The 18,527-nt window shown below is 44.2% G+C and overlaps 1 protein-coding gene across 2 annotated transcripts in view; it reads right to left on the bottom strand.

Moving 5' to 3' along the window:
• The window catches only part of BTBD19 (BTB domain containing 19), a 50,815-nt gene that overhangs the window by 11,083 nt on the left and 21,205 nt on the right, over window positions 1–18,527 (bottom strand). For both annotated transcript variants that reach the window (XM_077928781.1, XM_077928780.1), the window contains exon 4: window positions 8,593–8,652. In XM_077928781.1, coding sequence (XP_077784907.1) covers window positions 8,593–8,652 — 60 coding nt within the window. The remainder of the gene's footprint in view (window positions 1–8,592; window positions 8,653–18,527) is intronic.

The following is an 18,527-nucleotide window of genomic DNA, read 5'->3' as shown; positions in this document are numbered from 1 at the left end:
TCAGGATACACCAGCCCCACCACATGGCCAAGCCTGCAGCTGGAAACTAACGATTCCAATTAACGGCACCAGCTGACCACTGTAAACAGCCGTCAAACCACATGTGACCAGAGTAGCAACATTGTTTTTCCACTATTATCAGACAGAGTAAAAGGGAGAATGCAGTAGAAACTATGAGTTCCAGTCAACCCAGCCTCCTAAAAAGGGGGAATTCTGACACATGGGTATGGCTAGCCCACTACATATGACACCACCAAATCTCATGTCTCCTACAGGAACTGATCCCTGTATCACATGGGAACTGCCAGAAGCAACACTTCACAGATATGGAATGCTTTCCCCACCAAGGGGCATAGGCAGGCATGGCCAAACTTGGCCCTCCAACTGTTTTGGGACTATAATTCCCATCTTCCCTGACCATTGGTCCTGTTAGCTAGGGATGGTGGAAGTTGTAGTTCCAAAACAGCTGGAGGCCAGGTTTGGCCATGCCCTTCTTAGAGATCAACTAGCTCAAGTTTGTACCCCCTACCCAATTTGGCAACATGATCCATTCCAGCCTTAGGGATTCCTATATTGGTAGAAATGCCTGGTTCTTCTAAACAGAAAATTGAAATGCAACTCAACTGAAAGAAGCCACTTATATACATAGAACAGGATGGAGAACAACTGGATGAGCTGTATCTTGAAAGCTGACACAATGGGGTGCAAATGTATTGTCCAGCTGTCTCTGGTGAAATTAACTGTGTCTCTCCTCATTCTGTAGCCATTACATGTCTAAGGGTTTTGCCTAGGGCTCATTAAGCTTTGGGTGTCAGGTCAATGAAATGCATTCTGTGAATACCACAGATGTAACTCAGCCGAGAGAGAGATATGAGGTGGGGAGATTATCTGTCTGCCTCCACTCCAGTTGGATATGGTTCATTTCTCACCACAGCCTTATATAGCTGCCTGTATTTGACGGCTTGTATGGGAAAAGTGGTGTGAACAAGAGTTATGGGTCCTCCTGTGATATCACTGATGAGGAGTCTGTGGCCCTCCATATATTATTGGACTCCAGTTCCCATCAGCCACAGCCAGCATGGCTAATGGTCAGGGGGTGATGGGAGTTGTGGTCCAACAACATCTGGAGGGTCAAAGGTGGTAGGCACCCCTGAGCTAAAGGCATGAGGGAGAACAGAGCAAATCCTGTGACAAATCAGGAGTCAACCAGCCTGCTTTCAGAAAGCATGCAGTTTTCTGTGTTTAGCAGAATCAGTCTCTCTGTGTATGTCCACTTGAAGAACTCTTGTGGAGGAAAGAAGTGAGAGATGCCAGCATGCTTCCTTAAAAACTATCAATGAAGAAGCTGGCAGTAGGCATCCCAGTCACACCAACACCTCAATTGTTAAGAAGCAAAACAGTCATTCCTCTACCCACTGCCCAGGAGGAATTTCCCCCTCCTGATTTTTTCCTTTTCCTGAATTTTGTGAATGAATGGAAATTTTATATTTCCAAATCTTATCATATACTTAATGACTCAACGAACCTCAACTTTAAAACACATTTCTGTCCAAAGACTGAAAGTGCATGTCTTGTCCAAGGCATCAACATTTGTGGAGCAGGAGACTTCAACATCCTCTACTAGAGCAAATCAAGCTGCTTCCAAACTGTCACTATTTTTGAGTGAGATTCAGTCACTTACTGACAAATTTAGGTTATGCAGTTAGCAAACCACTTTTTTAAATAAAAAAAATACCCAGACTTCTTGTGGTATGGAAAGTGACAGGGCAATGCAGCAGAAAGTGCAAGATAACAATCACTTGACTCAGTTATGTATAACCTCCCTGCAAACAAATCAGAAGCAGCTAACATTGAATTATCTCCACTCTTTGTGCAAGCAAACTGAGATGAATGCTCAATAAGCAGGTCTGGGGAGATAACTGCAAGGAGTGCTTTGTCATGCGAGTTAACATTATTTTATATTTTTGCCCACTAAACCTTGGGTGTCTGCACTCTGTCAGATGGCACATCTGTGAAAACAAGAAATGTTTTTCCTGTTTAACAGCCGGAACCATGTGAGTTTGGACAACAGCTTTGCTGCAGACCTGAATAATTGCTTCATGGTTTTCATCTCTGGAGATTGTCTTTGGAGAGGGAAAAAAAAAGCAGTAGAGGTGCTGATGCAACTAGTCCCAACATGGTTAAGATACATTTAGGTCTATGAAGCCCTAAATGGTTTGGTGGAACCATGATACTCGAAGGACTGCCTTGTCCCCTCACGTAAACTGTCATCATGTTCATCATCTGAGGCCTTGTTCCATCTCCAAGTGCCCTCAAAGGTACATTCAGTTGCAGAAGAACCTTTTTGGTTGCAGCACCCATATCACAAGAACACCTTCCCCCACGAGCTTCACTTGGCTCCCATTCCTATAGTTGTTTAGTGAGATGTAAAAACTTTTTGAAAAAAATCTCCCAGGTGTTATATCGGCTCTGGGTTTTTTTAAATACTTGATTGTGTTTAAACTAGCTTCACCTCAACTTAGTCTTCTTGTCTATTTGTGTTGCACATTATTATAAATGCAAGCTGCCTTAGGGGTCCTTTCTGGGGACCAAAAGGCAACAGATACTTCATTTTATAAACAAATAAAATGTTCCCACAGTACCAAAAGTTAAGTATTATTATTATTAACTGGTAATGGGGGTGGGAGGAGAGAACTTAAGGGGAATCCGTCCTGTCGTAGGTGGGAGAAACCTAGCCTAACAGACAGATATGAGGGAGTTTTGCACACGTCATCATGCTGATGACATTCTGGTAAACTGGGTTGGACCTGGCCACAAAAAGTTCATCAACAGCGCACGGTGAGGCTTTACCCTTTATCTGTTCTCTTTTTGCAGCAAAACAGGAAAAGGGAGGGAGTATCTGTGAACCCACAACTCTGTTTGTAACTAGTACTGCTTTCACTCCCCAGGCCAGGAGTCCTCGTTTTAGTCTCACATCCACCGACTCTGCCTGAAGGTGGGGATGAAGCTAACCTAAACATGAGCATGATTAAGGCTCCACATACGTTGATAGTGATCAATTAGTATTTGGACCTAAGGTTTTATGGATGTGTACTGCAATGGGGAGTGGGGACTAATATGGCGCTGGTGCTGTGTCCTTCTGCTAGTTTGGTTAAGAATACAGTAATCCATTAGCTCTATTCACAAAAACAACCTTTGCATGCAGAATGTGACTGTGACTGCTGATTCCACCTATGGTGTTGTGTGTCCTGCCGACTCTGACTCTTGACTTTCATGGATCCCAAGGGCAGGTTCAATCACAATACTAATTAGGGGGAGGAAAGGGAATTCCTGACTCAATTCAGTAGGGGTCTACTCTCACTCCACTGAACATGGTGTCTTGGGTTGCCTGGGCAGGAGTAATTTCCTTCTTCAGGCCTCCATGTTCAATGCAATAAGATTGGGAGGGCGGGGCCACCACACGATGATGGAGGTTACAGCCAGGAAGTGCAGATAGATTTGATTACCTTCTCACAGGCAAGGGGAAAATCAGAATGTCTAACCATGCTTTATCTAGGCTGGAGGGTATGAATACACTGTGGGGGCCACATAAGTGCCGATTCCGGACCATCACCTGCATAAGAGGTGATTGGTGCACAGATAGTGCTACCAGAGCACGGGTTATCTATTCAGTGGGGTGAGAGTATGTACATACACTGTACTGGAATAAATCCAGGATTCCCTTTCCTTCCCCTAATTAGTATAGTGATAGCCCCTGGGCTACAGAAATATGGGTCAGTGGCTCATTCAAAAATAGCAGCAGCATCAGTTGGTTAGCCTACTTTAGCTCCACAAATTTCACAAATGCCCTTGGGAAAACAGCAACTACAAAGCATGCATTAGGAAACGGGTGGGGGGGATATTTTTAAGGGTATTTGTAAATTTCTTTCATTGTGTCTGAAATTTTGCAAGATTCCCATATAATTTTATTGAAGGGCAAGGTATAAATATCTTAAATAAAAAAATAAATAAATGTTAAATAAATAAAGGAATGCACATTGCCGCAGGATATTGAGAAGACCCATCCCCCTCCTTGAAAATTGGGGGGAGGGCAAGGGCCCTCGCCTCCCACCAGCTGGTCCCCCTGTTAGGGAGTTACTGTAGCTCTTAGTGATATTATTTTTTTGTATCTTTTTTATAATTTATGTGGAAATTGTTGTGTACTTTGGTTGTGTACTTTTTGATGTTTTATTTATTGTTTCTGACTACTTTTGCTGTGTTTTGAACTTTTTCATGTTGTAAGTCGGCTTGAGCAAGGTTTCAACTGTAGAAAGGTGGCATACAATTAAATGATTATGTATGTATATTTGGCAGTTTATACCACACAGAGCTACAGCTCCCGGCACCCTTAACCAACTACAGGCCCCAATATTCTTTGGGGTAAGCCATGTGCTTTTAATGTGCTTTAATTGAATGGTACTGTATATATTCAGCCACTGTACAGCTTGTGATGGTCTTATAACCAACACCAACACCTGCAGTGTGGAGTGGTGCAAGCGGACAAGGGAGAAGCATGGAATGAGGATGAGGGTGCATTTAGAACATATGTATTTGTTGCATTCAAGGTTGCTACCTTGACACACCTTTGGTCACAGTTTGCCTGTAGCCTGCTATCATATCACAGTTATAATCATAACAGGTTATGATGCTATGTGATCATGATATAAGCGAGAAGCAAGGTGGGGGACTCAGTTTGTGACAGCAAGCACCTATGAAAGCCAACAAGACTCAACAGTGGAGCATCTCCAGTTATCCTGGGCTCAGAGCCTAGAAAGGCATCACTACAAAAATTTACCTTTTCGGGAAAATAGTGACCCTCCAGAAGATCCCATCTTCACTGACCACTGGCCATGCTGGCTGAGGCTGAGTAGAGGCTGGCCCATTAGAGCAAATGGTCCCACCATCTCTCAGCCCCACCTGACTGCCTTCTTACTTACAACCAATCCACTGACTGTCAGCTTTCTCCTCCTTAATCTTAGTATTGCCCCTAGTAGTACTTAGGAGGGATGAGGATGGGGACACAACTAGCTAGTGCCACCTTTCATAATTGGTCCTGCCTCTGCCTACTGTTGGCCCTAGTAGTCCCAATGGATACCAGGGACCACTGCTGGGGCTGATGGAGGCTGGGAGTCCAAGAACATCTGGTGGGCCACAGAGCTTCCACATCTGCTTTATTAAATTCTTATAGCCGTGGCAAACTATATCAGGCGAGGCCTATTTGAGACCCTCATGAAATCAGATTACTGTAGTAGAGAATACAGTCGTACCTTGGAAGTCAAACGGAATCCATTCCAGAAGTCCGTTCGACTTCCAAAACGTTCGATAACCAAATCGCAGCTTCTGATTGGCTGCAGGAAGCTCCTGCAGCCAATCATAAGCCGTGGAAGCCTTGTTGGACGTTCAGGTTCCAAAAGAACATTCGCAAACCAGAACAATCACTTCTGGGTTTGCGGCGTTCGGGAGCCAAAACATCTGAGTTTCAGGGTGTTCGGGATCCAAGGTACCACAGCAATGTTGTTGCTGCTGCTGCTGCTAATTGCATTTATAGCCCACCTTTCCTCCAAGGAATGCAAAATAGCATACATAGTTCTCCCCCTCCCCATTTTATCCTCCCAACAACCCTGTGAGTTAAGTTAGCGTGGGAGATAGCAATTAGCCCAAGGTCATCCAGTGAATTTCATGGTCAAATGGGGATTTGAACCCTGGTCTCCCAGGTCCTAGCCCAGGACTCTAACTACTACAACACACTGGCTCTCAATGTTTTATCAATGTTTGATCACAGAAATGGGGTGATAGTATTTGGCCTACTATGTCAAGGATCTAGCAATCGAATGCTGCCCCAGCCTTTGCCAAAGATTTTACAGCATGGTAGTTTCCTTCCCCTTTGGGTGCAACTGATACAGCACAGAAGGCTGGCTGCTCCCTGAGGCAAAGTGAGCACAGACCCTTTTGTTGCAGCTCCTCATCCTTCTGGCCCATACATGCTATATGTGGGGTGGGGGCAGGGGAGAGGATGCACACAAAGAATCGACCAAAAATAAAGGAAGCGTCTAGGCATTGTTGCAAAGGAAACCGGGCACAACAGGACTCCCCTCCCCTCCCCATTTCATAATGCCTGGTCACCAGCTTAGAGTGGTTTCTGGTAGATGCCAGAGTCCCATTTACCGGCTGCTCCTGAACTTCAGCTGCTAGATTTGGCTTGTGTGTGTCAGCTGGCGTGAAATCAGCCCGCAGGGCTCAGTGTCGGCCTCGAAGGGGCAGGTGCCGCCAGAACAAAGGCTGCAGCACTACGGGAGGCCTTGCTAAGGTCCTGTAAAGAGAACTCAGATGGTGGAGTGGGAGCTGGGAGAGTAAAGTTCAAAGAGAGTATGGTTCCTCCATTGCCCTGAAAGGGGCAGCACAATCTCTAGGGAGATGGTAAAGGAGGGAGGGCACTACAGAGGCAATACAAAGCTGGAAAAGGGATTTTTATAGCAGGATACATTTCTGGTGCTCCCTCACCAGCATATGCATTTGGCCAGTTCCTCTTTCCAAAACTTTAGTCTCTTACCCACAAAATCTAAAATAATAATATCTGCAATAAAGCTGAGAGAATATTGGCAGCTTTTTTGCTCTAACTCTGAGACATGCACTTCTCATGCTGATGAAATCTGTTCCAGAGAGGGTGATTAGGCTGTTTTTTCCCTCCATTTCCAATAACAGAGGGGCAAAAAGAGCTCACAAACTGAAATTGATGCTTGGATATTTTTTCTGCAGATAAATGAAGATGAAGGTTGAAGCTGTAATAGAAATTTTATTGATACCAAGCCCTGGGTGATGTGTTGCTTTTTTTGTTTTTATTGCTAGGAAATAAATATGTAAAAATAATATACAAGCTGCATTCATGAGGTCTGTGGTGGAGTGGGATAAGCTATGACAATTTCTTCTGTTTATATACCAAAAGAGATAAGAGTGTACGTATTGCCAAAACAAGAGTAATATTAAGCCTTTGCTTCCTCGTAGCACCAAAAACCTTCTATAGCTTAGCTAATGAGATCCAAGAATAACTATTGCCCATTAGGAATCGTCTGCTGGTTTTAAATTAGTCCCAATTAATATATCATCAAGGCACTGTTGCCACTTTCCTGAGTGTTTGAAGGCCAGAATCCCATTGGGCTGATGGATCACATGGGTAGTATCCATGCCAACATCCCCGCCTCACAGAGATAGGCTGCCAAAAGAGAAATAACTACAGTACTTACGTTCCATTTCAACAAATGGAAATACGTGGCTTTAAAGAAAGTAGATAGGGCGCTCTTAAAGAGAAAACATTACCACCTCAAATCTGAAGCTCCATCTGCACTATACATTCAAAGTAATATGATATCACTTTGAACAGTCACAACGAGCCCTCATAGAATCCCAGGAAGTGTAGTTTGTTAAGGGTGCTGAGAGTTGATAGGGGGCCCCTATTCCCCTCACTGGACCATCAAGAAGGCTGGACCATCAAGAAGGCTGATCGCCGAAGAATTGATGCTTTTGAATTATGGTGCTGGAGAAGACTCTTGAGAGTCCCATGGACTGCAAGAAGATCAAACGCATCCATTCTTAAGGAAATCAGCCCTGAGTGCTCACTGGAAGGACAGATCGTGAAGCTGAGGCTCCAGTACTTTGGCCACCTCATGAGAAGAGAAGACTCCCTGGAGAAGACACTGATGCTGGGAAAGATGGAGGGCACAAGGAGAAGGGGGCGACAGAGGACGAGATGGTTGGATAGTGTTTTCGAGGTTACCAGCATGAGTTTGACCAAACTGCGGGAAGTAGTGGAGGACAGAGGTGCCTGGCGTGCTCTGGTCCATGGGGTCACGAAGAGTCGGACACGACTAAACGACTAAACAACAACAACAACAACATTCCCCTCACTGAGCTACAGTTCTCAGAGTTCCCTGAGAAGATGGATTGGTTGTTTAACCACTCTGCAGCCTGCCCCCAATCACACAAACAATCCCATGTCTTTTATATATTCATCACTGGAGTTGCATATCTTTAAAAAGGTAAAGGTAAAGGTACCCCTGCCCGTACGGGCCAGTCTTGCCAGACTCTAGGGTTGTGCGCTCATCTCACTCAAGAGGCCGTAGGCCAGCGCTGTCCGGAGACACTTCCGGGTCACGTGGCCAGCGTGACAAGCTGCATCTGGCGAGCCAGCGCAGCACACGGAACGCCGTTTACCTTCCCGGTGGTAAGCGGTCCCTATTTATCTACTTGCACCCGGGGGTGCTTTCAAACTGCTAGGTTGGCAGGCGCTGGGACCGAACGACGGGAGCGCACCCCGCCGCGGGGATTCGAACCGCCAACCTTTCGATTGGCAAGTCCTAGGCGCTGAGGCTTTAACCCACAGCGCCACCCACGTCCCTTTGCGTATCTTTAGAACCAGCCTAATCTGAAGGGAATCTGAACTGTTCAGCTGACTGACAACAGGATGTCCTAGGAAAGGTCTTCTGCCCCTTCATTTAAATTAATCTAGGTCTCTAGGATTGACAGGCACTGGGAGGAGGAGGGAGAAATGCCACTCACCTGAAAGGCCTCACAGGCCTGATCCACACTCAGTGTGCCCTTGATGAATTCAACACATAGCTGAAACAAAAGAGGTTGAGAATCAGACTGTGCAAGACAGAATCTTGAACACGCTTGTAGCACTAGCAACAACCCAACACTTTCCTGAGATCTACAGCATTTTTGGAGCTATAGCCTCTCCAATTTGGAACAGGAGACCTACATTGCTGCTTTGAAAGCTGTTCTCTGAACTTTGTCTCTGTTCCAGTTTGACCTTCAATGAGGTTTTCTAAGCAATGGCACTGTGAACTGAGGGCTGCTCCACATATTGCTGCAGAGAAAACAGACTCTTCTTTCTCAGTCGCACAAAACCCAGTGCATGGCCACACCCAAATTGCCTTCTCTAGCCATTACAGGTAAATGCTTATAGCACCTATGTAATCTAAGGGACATCCCATGCCACAGGGAGGGAACTGAGAGCCAGTGTGGAGTTATTGTTAAAGTGTTGGAAATGTAAGAATAATAAATAAACAAACCTTTCCCCTTACCCTTCTATTTGAAAAAGAATGGACTAGTAAGAGCAGTACACAGTTTTTCTTCAACCAGCCACATTTTGCATTAGGTGGAGCTTAATGGGCAGCCTTGGAGGCAGGTTTTGGTAGGTGGAGCTGGGTGGGAGGGTGATAGTTCTAGCCCCTATGGTTTATAAGAAAAATTAGTAGGCTTTCTGAACCATGGAAATAAGGGCTGCTAGAAAGCAAAGTTTATGCCATTGCCATTTTGTGCTTCTTGCTGCCTTGGGAATTGACATCTCTGCATTTGTATAGTCAGAGAGATTTCAAAGTTAAGCTTCATCACTCCCATTGTGGAGTCTGAGCAGCAGCCTGACCTGCACTTCAACCTTGGCAGCTGCTGCAGCAACACTGAAAGACTGTCTAGAATTTTGCAAGGCAATCATAAGCTGGACGTTCAGGTGAAGTATACCAAGCAAGTGACAAAAGAGTAATGATTCAAAAGCCAGAAGTGAGATAAAAATAACAGTAATAATAATTAACAGCAGCAACAACAACAACAATAATATCCTCATCACAACAACTATAACTATTAATAAGAGATACTGGAGCAGAGATTGCAGGACTGACAAAACCAGTGAAAGCTTTTGAATTTCATTAGTGAGCAAAGATTGTAAGATAGGACCATGTGAAGGTCATGCAAAGTGGAGTGATGTCATCCCTGTCTGTGACACAGTCACTCGGCTCAAAATAACCCCTCTGTGCTTGCAACTGAACAGTGATTTTCAAGTGCTAATGGGTCAAATCACACATCATGTATTGCAAATGTCACTTTTGCTTTCTGACCCAGATGCATACTACTCAATCTCACCCACACACTTACACCAGGGCTACATGAAGTGGAAAAGGATTGCAGACTACATGCATTACAAGGGAGTATGTGCATGTTGTTTTTAATTAAAACAACAACAGCAACCAAAAATAGCATTCCCTAACAAGGTAGATATTCTGTAGAATTACAAATATCCTCTTGGACAATTTAAAGATTTGAAGATATAAAATTCAGTCTAAAACTAGGCTGGGAAATAAATTAGGGGTTTTTTTATTGGAGAAGCCAGGACATGGGACCTTCTGCATGAAAAAAACATGTGTTTTACCACTCAGCTATGGAAGGTTGCTGACGTTTTCTGTGGCGGTAATAGGGGATTTACAGGAGAGGATGTGCCACCCCACCCCCCATGTCCTGTCCTCAGAGTTCGTCTGCCAACTACAAAAAGAAAAATGCTCCAAACCTCCCTAGCACTTTTACAGAGATGATTAACTACAATAACAGGTTACCGGTACTTCCTGAATCTTTAAAGAAGAGCAAAGAAGAGTAGGCTTTTAGTATAGTGTCATTATGGCCAAGGGGACTAAGAATTAAAAATGAACCAGCTGGGCATGTTTCAGGATGACCCAGAATTTAGCGCCAAATGAGTCCCAGTGTTGAATAATGAGCCTAGAAGAACTAAAGCAAAATTGGCAAATTGGATGGATCCGTACAAAGCTAAGTCACATGGGACGGATTAGTGTGAGAGAGGTTAACAAGTAAAAAATGACTGTTAATGGTGGTAAATGGCTAACATAATCACCTCAGTAGTGAATCCATGAGATAGAAGTTAAAGTGAATACATATTTAAGCAGTACCCCATGCACAGACAGTTAATATCAAATTTTGATGATGGTGGTAGCTGGCTAAATTGTATCCATACAAATGCTGTCATACTCTGTTCTAAAAACGATCAAACTGGCATTGGGGAAATCTACAGAAAGTTGGTGCAAGAAAGACCACTTTGCAAAGATAGCAGACAAGTGGACTAAAGGCCAGTTCAGTCTGCTAATAGGGAATTTTGCCACCATCCCTAATCCCAGCTTTTTTTCTGGAGCAAGGCACTGTCTTCCACTCCCACACTTTGTGAGAAACGCAGTTGCTACTTGGCTTTCTACCCCCACTCACACTCTCTGATTTCAAAGCTATAATTAGTTTCCTAGCAATGAGCAGAATGCCAGCAGATTGGGAGCAATAAGTGCAGCGCATGCAGGGTTTTCCCCAAGGACGGAATTGATGAGCGTGATCCTTCCGCGCCTTCGTTATCACTGCCAACTAAACATGACACATAATAGCCAGGAGTGTGGGATTCTCTCTTTTTCAATGACAGTCCCATTCACTGTGGTACAGAATGAGCCAGAATTAGCTTTTGTTGAATCACATACTTTCATATTCACCATGAAGTACAAATGGAAAAAAAAACTCTCATTGTCAACTGGTCTTCAACCAAGGAAGCAGGCTGGCTAAACAAATATATTCTCTTGCAAAAGAAATCCTAGAGGGAACTAGGATTTAATGCTGAAAATATTAAAATTGGAGTCAAATGGAACATAATGGAATTGAAATCAGAAATAAGTGAAACACTTATTTTATAGACAAGGATTTAGGACCAAACTACACAGTTGATTACATGGTAAGTTTGCAATGGAGAAGTGACAAGGGAGGGGGTTGCTGAACCATTCCTCTTTATTTTGTTTTTCACATCTACTCCCTCCGCTAAAAGAGGTTTAAAATGCAACAGAAACATTGAATTCTGGTCCACACACACACACACACACACACACACACACACACACACCGTAAAATGAATGCACTTTTCAGCATTTAGCATGACCCTCTTTAAATTCAATAGTTTGTCCTCAGTAGAGCATGAGACTCTTCATCTCAGGGTTGTGGATTTGAGCCCCACACAGGGCAAAAGATTCCTGCATTACAGGGGTTTGACTAGATAGCCCTTGTGTCCCCTTCTAACACTACAATTCTATGTTTCTGTTTGTCAAGGAGCAGTAACATGACAAAATGGAAAAAGAGCTGTAGAAAGCTGATGGTAGACACTAAATGCTACACAGCACCTTTTTTTGAACCTTGGATCCCCAAATGGCCAGCAGTAAGGATTTTCTGAGAGTTGATCCAACAACATCTATGAAGCTGGGAGTTCAGCAACATTGGACAATGGAAAATGATTTAAAAATTATTAGACAACATTGCCAGAGGTCATGTAAAGAAAACAGGATGTCTTACAATAAGACACATCTGGTTTCTTTTTGAGAATGTGCTTTTGCAGTACAGTGACAGGGAAATGCCATGCATGTCTACTCAGAAGGAAGCTCTCACTAACTGCAATGAGACTTACTCTCAGTTAAGCAGTTCCACTTGGCTCTAGTGAGCACATTGCCAGCAGTACTCAGAATTGCCATGCCAGCTGATCAAGAGCAGCATTCCCTCTAGAGAACTGGAGCTGGCATTTAGTTGAACAGAGCCTAGAAAAGAAAAGAAAAAAACATGCAGACCTTCTAGACATGGGAATAAAAACTTGGATAACCTTGGCTTTCACTGTCCTTATATTCTCTCCCAATGCTCCAGCTGTGGCTTCTACTTTCATGATTACCTGGAATTGTATCCTGATATCCTGATGATCTTCCTACAACCCAACTCCATACAGCCGGTATTTTGTAAGCAAATCAGAATGAATTATCAGTAAAAATCAGGCAGAGTCTAATCCAGGGGTGCCCAAACTTTTTTCAAGGAGGGCCAGATTGATGGACTGAACATGCGTGGGGGCCGACCAAAGTTACCACGGGGGTTGAATTAAATCGACTGGCGCGCCAGATTAGGCCCCAAAACAGCCTTCGGACATGCCTGGTCTAATCTGACCACTGTGTTGACTCTGCACAAGCAAATCAGGATGAGTGCTGAATAAAAAAGGTTATCTGAAGGACACCATAGAGATGAAATAAGGAAGCAGATGCAACTGACATGTTTGAAAGCAGAACAAATAGCCAAGCTTTAATTCTGATGTATGGTTATCATCAGCATAAAATGATCTAACGACATTAATAGCTTCCTCTCCAAGTCACAAAACTGTGTTTAGAACTGGAATGGTGTGGGGTTTTTTTTAAACTGTCAAATTTAAAAAGGTAAAGGTACCCCTGCCCGTACGGGCCAGTCTTGACAGACTCTAGGGTTGTGCGCCCATCTCACTCAAGAGGCCGGGGGCCAGCGCTGTCCGGAGACACTTCCGGGTCACGTGGCCAGCATGACATCGCTGCTCTGGCGAGCCAGAGCCGCACACGGAAACGGTCCCTATTTATCTACTTGCACCCGGGAGTGCTTTCGAACTGCTAGGTTGGCAAGCGCTGGGACCGAACAACGGGAGCGCACCCCGCCGCGGGGATTCGAACCGCCGACCTTTCGATCGGCAAGCCCTAGGCGCTGAGGCTTTTACCCACAGCGCCACCCGCGTCCCCAAACTGTCAAATTAATGCATTAGAAAAGTTAAGAGTAGAAATAAACTCTTCTGGAGAAGAGTTTATTAGAAACTACTGATCACATCCCTCCTTCAGCTTTTTCACACAATGACAAGAGCTATTAGAAGCTGGATACTTGATATTTGATAGGTCTCGTGCTTTCTGCCTTTTAGAAACTCTTGAAATCAAATAATTGACTGTACACACAGTATCAGCCAGTTCACACATCAAACCTTACTCCTGTTATTGCCGCTGCCAGGGGTGAAACAACCCAAACAAACAACAAGCAATAAGTCAAGGACAAACCTTGCTTACCCATTGGCAAGAAAGGGATGGGCTTTCTACTGAAGATGTTTCCTCAGATACCTGGGCTCAGGGTATACAGTACAGTATATTGTAGGTCTGTATATAGTGTTGGTTGGAATGTGTGAGAGCACCAACAATGGTCACCACAGAGATGTTGCAATGAGGGACACTGTGTAAGGAGAAAGCAAACCACAATACGAATAGGTCTTTAAACAGGGTCATGACCACTACTGCTCCACTCCAGGAAGCCGTAAGGCAACAGAATTTCCAGTGTATTCCACAACAGAGCTTTCCTTCCCATTTAGTTGGTAATCAGCCCTTAAGAAGTCAGTTTTTAATCATATTCTCAACACAGTGGAAATTATGAAAGCATAAATGACAAAGGTCTCCACTAAGAGGAAACTGTCATGTCACTATGGCAGCCTTGCACAAACTAGCTGTTTTTACGACAAAGAAGTGAAGGACACAGGGAACCTTTTACAACCCCATGTGCTGCATCACCTAACTACAGTAAATGAAGAGATGACATTAGCACAGTCTTCCCAAAGCACTTGGTACTTCACACTGGTTTGTTATTTTATGCAGTTGACTGGTCATCATACAAGGCCACTTTATCCCAAATGGTGTGAATGCACCTATCACCTGACTCATTAAGAGAGAGAGAGAGACAGACAGAGTAGGCCAAAGAGGTATTTATTTATTATTATCATATCCCACCTTTCCTCTAAGGAGCTCAAGATGGCAAATACGGTCCTCTTACTCTCACTCCTATTTTATTCTCTCAGCAGCCCTGTTATGTAGGTCAGAGTAAGAGATGATGACTGGCTGATGGTCAGGCCAGTGAACTTCATGACTGAGTAGGGATTTCAACTTGGGTCCGCTCAGTTCTAATCCATCACTCTACCCACTGGGGAAAGCTTTTTGGGCTGCAAAGGTGAAGACTGGGAGGCAACGTCTTGGAAAGTTAAAGAAACTGACTTGGGGAAAGAGGAGGGACAACACATCAAAACATTGCTGTAACCCAAATTTGCTTGGGAGGAGAAGCAGAATACTGTGCAGAATGGCCAAGGATAAATAGGTATCCACAACAGCATGTGCAGCAACTTGATGGTGCGTATTTATCCTTCATCCCTGATAACACTAAGGACAGAGCACTTTGGGCAAAGTGAGGCAGGGAACATGCCCTTCTTTCCTGCCAAACTGGATTGATGCTAAGGGACGAATTCCCTTCCACAGCAACTTGGTAACAGAAATCCCTATCCTCCTATAGACAGTAGCTGCAATGTACATAGGTAGTGGGAATTTCTGCCAGCCATAGAAGCTGTCTGTGCCAGACTGGAGGAGGAGCCAACATTTATGGATTTTATAGCTTATTTTTTTAAAAAAAAACAGCTGCAGGAGCATCTATGCTATGTCATGCCAGTGCAAAGGCAATCTTGTGACACGTGAAACTCAAAAGAGCAGCTTTTGGCATACAGAGATGGAGGAGGTGGAGAAAGAGGAGGAAGAGAGATGGGAATTGTAAATGCCTCATCCTTCCTGTTTCTTCATAATATCGGCAATGCACAGGCTGCCATGGTTGCATAAGAAAACTGCAGCTGAACGCAGCACCCAAAATAGAACCAGTGCGGCAGAGATTCTGGAGAAGTTGGGCATTACTCAAGGCTTGGTTACGGCCTGAAAACAGCCACTTGCATTTAGATGCTGAGCTTTCTACAGATTCCAGCAAAGGAAGCTGGGGAGGCTGGCAATGAAGTTGATTTAATTGTATTTTGGTACACACATTAGCCGTAACAGATCCCAATACAAAGTCCTAGCTTGCATGGGAGTATACAGAGCACTTTCCTATATTCATTCACAGCACTACTGTATGCCCAGAGACTGCTATGTGCTCATCAGATAGAGTGTGCCCATCGGAGATGCAGTGCAGTGGAGTTGCTAGCATGTTGCATTAGGAGCAGGGAGGCTCAGGTTCAAAATTATTAGGAGAAAGAGTAGTTCAGTGGAGTGGCCTCCCTGGAGAAGTTGTGGACTCTCCTTCCTTGGAGGTTTTTAAGCAGAGGTTGGATGGCCTTCTGTCATGGATGCTTTAGTTGAGCTTCCTGCATTGCAGGGGATTGACAACATGACCCTTGGGGTCCCTTCCAACTCTACAATTCTATGATCCTATGATTACTTTTCAGCCTAACAACAGGGTTGTTGTAAGGATAAAGTGGAAACCATGTAAATAAAAAGGAGAGGATCCCCAAATATAGGTAACAAAAGCCAAAGCCACAGGAACCCAAGTGGAAATGAGTGATATCAAAAATAATAATACTTAGAACATTAACAGTTGTGCATATGAACATGTGTAGGTATGTGTACATAGACTACCAAATACAAATAAAATGATCTTAGCCCTTTCTTCACCCATTGGAGTGGACAGGCAGTAGACAACTTGGAAAAACATCCAACTGTACTGATGTTTACAACAACATGCACATGTGAATTGAAACACAGCAGGGAGGGAAGGAGGAACAACCTCACTGCTTTTTAAGCTGGTAATGTGTACACAATACTGAATTAATAGTAATTTAGGCTAAGAACTACTATTAAAGGCACAGGTGCCCTGTCCTCCTTTGCATCTGGTCACGGTCACCCTCCATGTTTCCTAAAGAAACCACCAACTTTATGTCTGAGCCATCTGCCATGGTTTCAGGCAACTTGGTGATCTTTGTTCAAAACAGGTCTTAATCAAAACACTGTCACACACACTGCAGCCCTAACTGAAAGACCAGGAGAGGTAATGATTAACCAGTAAGTATGAACATGCGAAAGGCATGTCCAAGAAGTGCATTCAGCAGCACTAATGGCTTGGAAAGGGGATAAAACACACTACAGCATAATACGTAGAGGCTGGGGAAGGGATGGTGATAGGTAACTACAAATGTGGCACAGCCAACAACACTTAATAAAAATCAGTTAAGAAAGCTTGGGCAAATCATTCAGGTCATGACTATTTGCAAGGATCGTTCAACAGTGGAACTGACTCCCTCAGAAGGTGGTAGACTCTCCTTCTTTGGAAGTTCTTAAGCAGAAGTTGGATGGCCACTTGTCATGGATGCTTTCGTTGAGATTCCTGCATTGCAGGGGGTTGGGACCTCAGGGACCTCAGGGTCCCTTCTAACCTGTGCTTTTTTCTGGGGGTACACAGGGGTATACATACCCCTAAACATTTTGTGAATCTAAGTTTGGCCTCCTTGAGGGGCAGTATTTCAATATGAGTAGGAAAATGAGAGTAACCCTAAACATTTTTTTTAGAAAGAAATAATTCAGGGAAACAGAGTTGGCTCTGTGCAGGATGTCCATGTAGAGGGAGCATATAAAGCACAGATTTGCAAGGCAGTATGGCTAAGGGCAGGGACGTGGGTGGCGCTGTGGGTAAAACCTCAGTGCCTGGGACTTGCCGATCGCATGGTCGGCAGTTCGAATCCCCGCGGCGGGGTGCGCTCCCGTCGTTCGGTCCCAGCGCCTGCCAACCTAGCAGTTCGAAAGTACCCCCAGGTGCAAGTAGATAAATAGGGACCGCTTACCAGCGGGAAGGTAAACGGCGTTCCGTGTGCTGCGCTGGCTCGCCAGATGCAGCTTGTCACACTGGCCACATGACCCGGAAGTGTCTCCGGACAGCGCTGGCTCCCGGCCTATAGAGTGAGATGAGCGCACAACCCTAGAGTCTGGCAAGACTGGCCCATACGGGCAGGGGTACCTTTACCTTTACCTTTATGGCTAAGGGCAGCAAGCAGCACTGCTATGGGTTTGGGGGGGGGGGTAAACTCAAAGGCAAACCATGCCACAGAGAAGGTGTGAAAAGTTCCTGCCTTTGTGATCCTAAGCCCTATTGACAACGTGGTATTTAATGTCAAAGGTTAAGGGCCTACAAAAGTGATTAACAGGGTAGCTTATTAGGAAAGGTTGTTTTTGTTTTAAAGGAAAAAAGCTGTTGGGTTAAATAAAATTGCCACCTTCTTTTTCTGGCAGATTTCCTGTGACAGACAGGCAAAACTTCACAGGGTGAATTTCAACTTGCCCTTGAGCTGTCATAGGCACCATGTCAGAAAAAAGTTGGCATTTGTATTGTGAGATAAAAAGGCTACAGCAAGGAACCATTTAACACAGAGTTGATTAGGAGCCTGAAATCTTCAGGCAGGGCTCGTGTTTGATAACAGGGGCTTTTATTGCAATGACTTCTTGGTGCACATCTGGTTAAGATGATCCAATTTTGTTGACCAATATCCTACAATGATACTGGCCTTCATCTGATTCTTGACTGGAATAGGATGGACAGATCAGTCTATTTCTATTCCACATCTATTTCTCATGTGTTTACTCATTAGTTTGTTCCTTCCTGTTTCCAAATCAATCTGTAATAAAAAAAAAAAAATCCTTGCAAAATTTGAATTTAAATACATATCACAAAAGAGTTACAGTATTTAAATACAACTTTCTTGCAATGTACATATTTCTTGAAGTATTTTTTATCACAAACTACAGGAAGTGTGTTTTTTTTGCATTTTGTGGGTTCAACAAGAATTTTATAATAAAACTTGGAAAAAATGTGAAGGATAATTATCCACTGGAGGCTGGTTCATTTCAGCAAATTGGACATTGCCCCACAAACCTCAACCAGCCCCCAGTCTGCCTGCCTTCTTATTTACAACCAGTCAGGCGGGTGGCTCTGCCTGTCCTTGGCCCTGACTCTGCCTCCTATTGGTCCCTTGCCTGCTCCGACGTGCACCAGCCAGTCGCCACTGTTGTGTTCCAATC

The sequence above is a fragment of the Podarcis muralis genome, chromosome 5 (assembly GCF_964188315.1).
Source record: "Podarcis muralis chromosome 5, rPodMur119.hap1.1, whole genome shotgun sequence".
Taxonomy (NCBI): domain Eukaryota; kingdom Metazoa; phylum Chordata; class Lepidosauria; order Squamata; family Lacertidae; genus Podarcis; species Podarcis muralis.
Note: the sequence above shows the minus strand (reverse complement) of the source record. Positions and strands in the feature narration are given on the sequence as shown.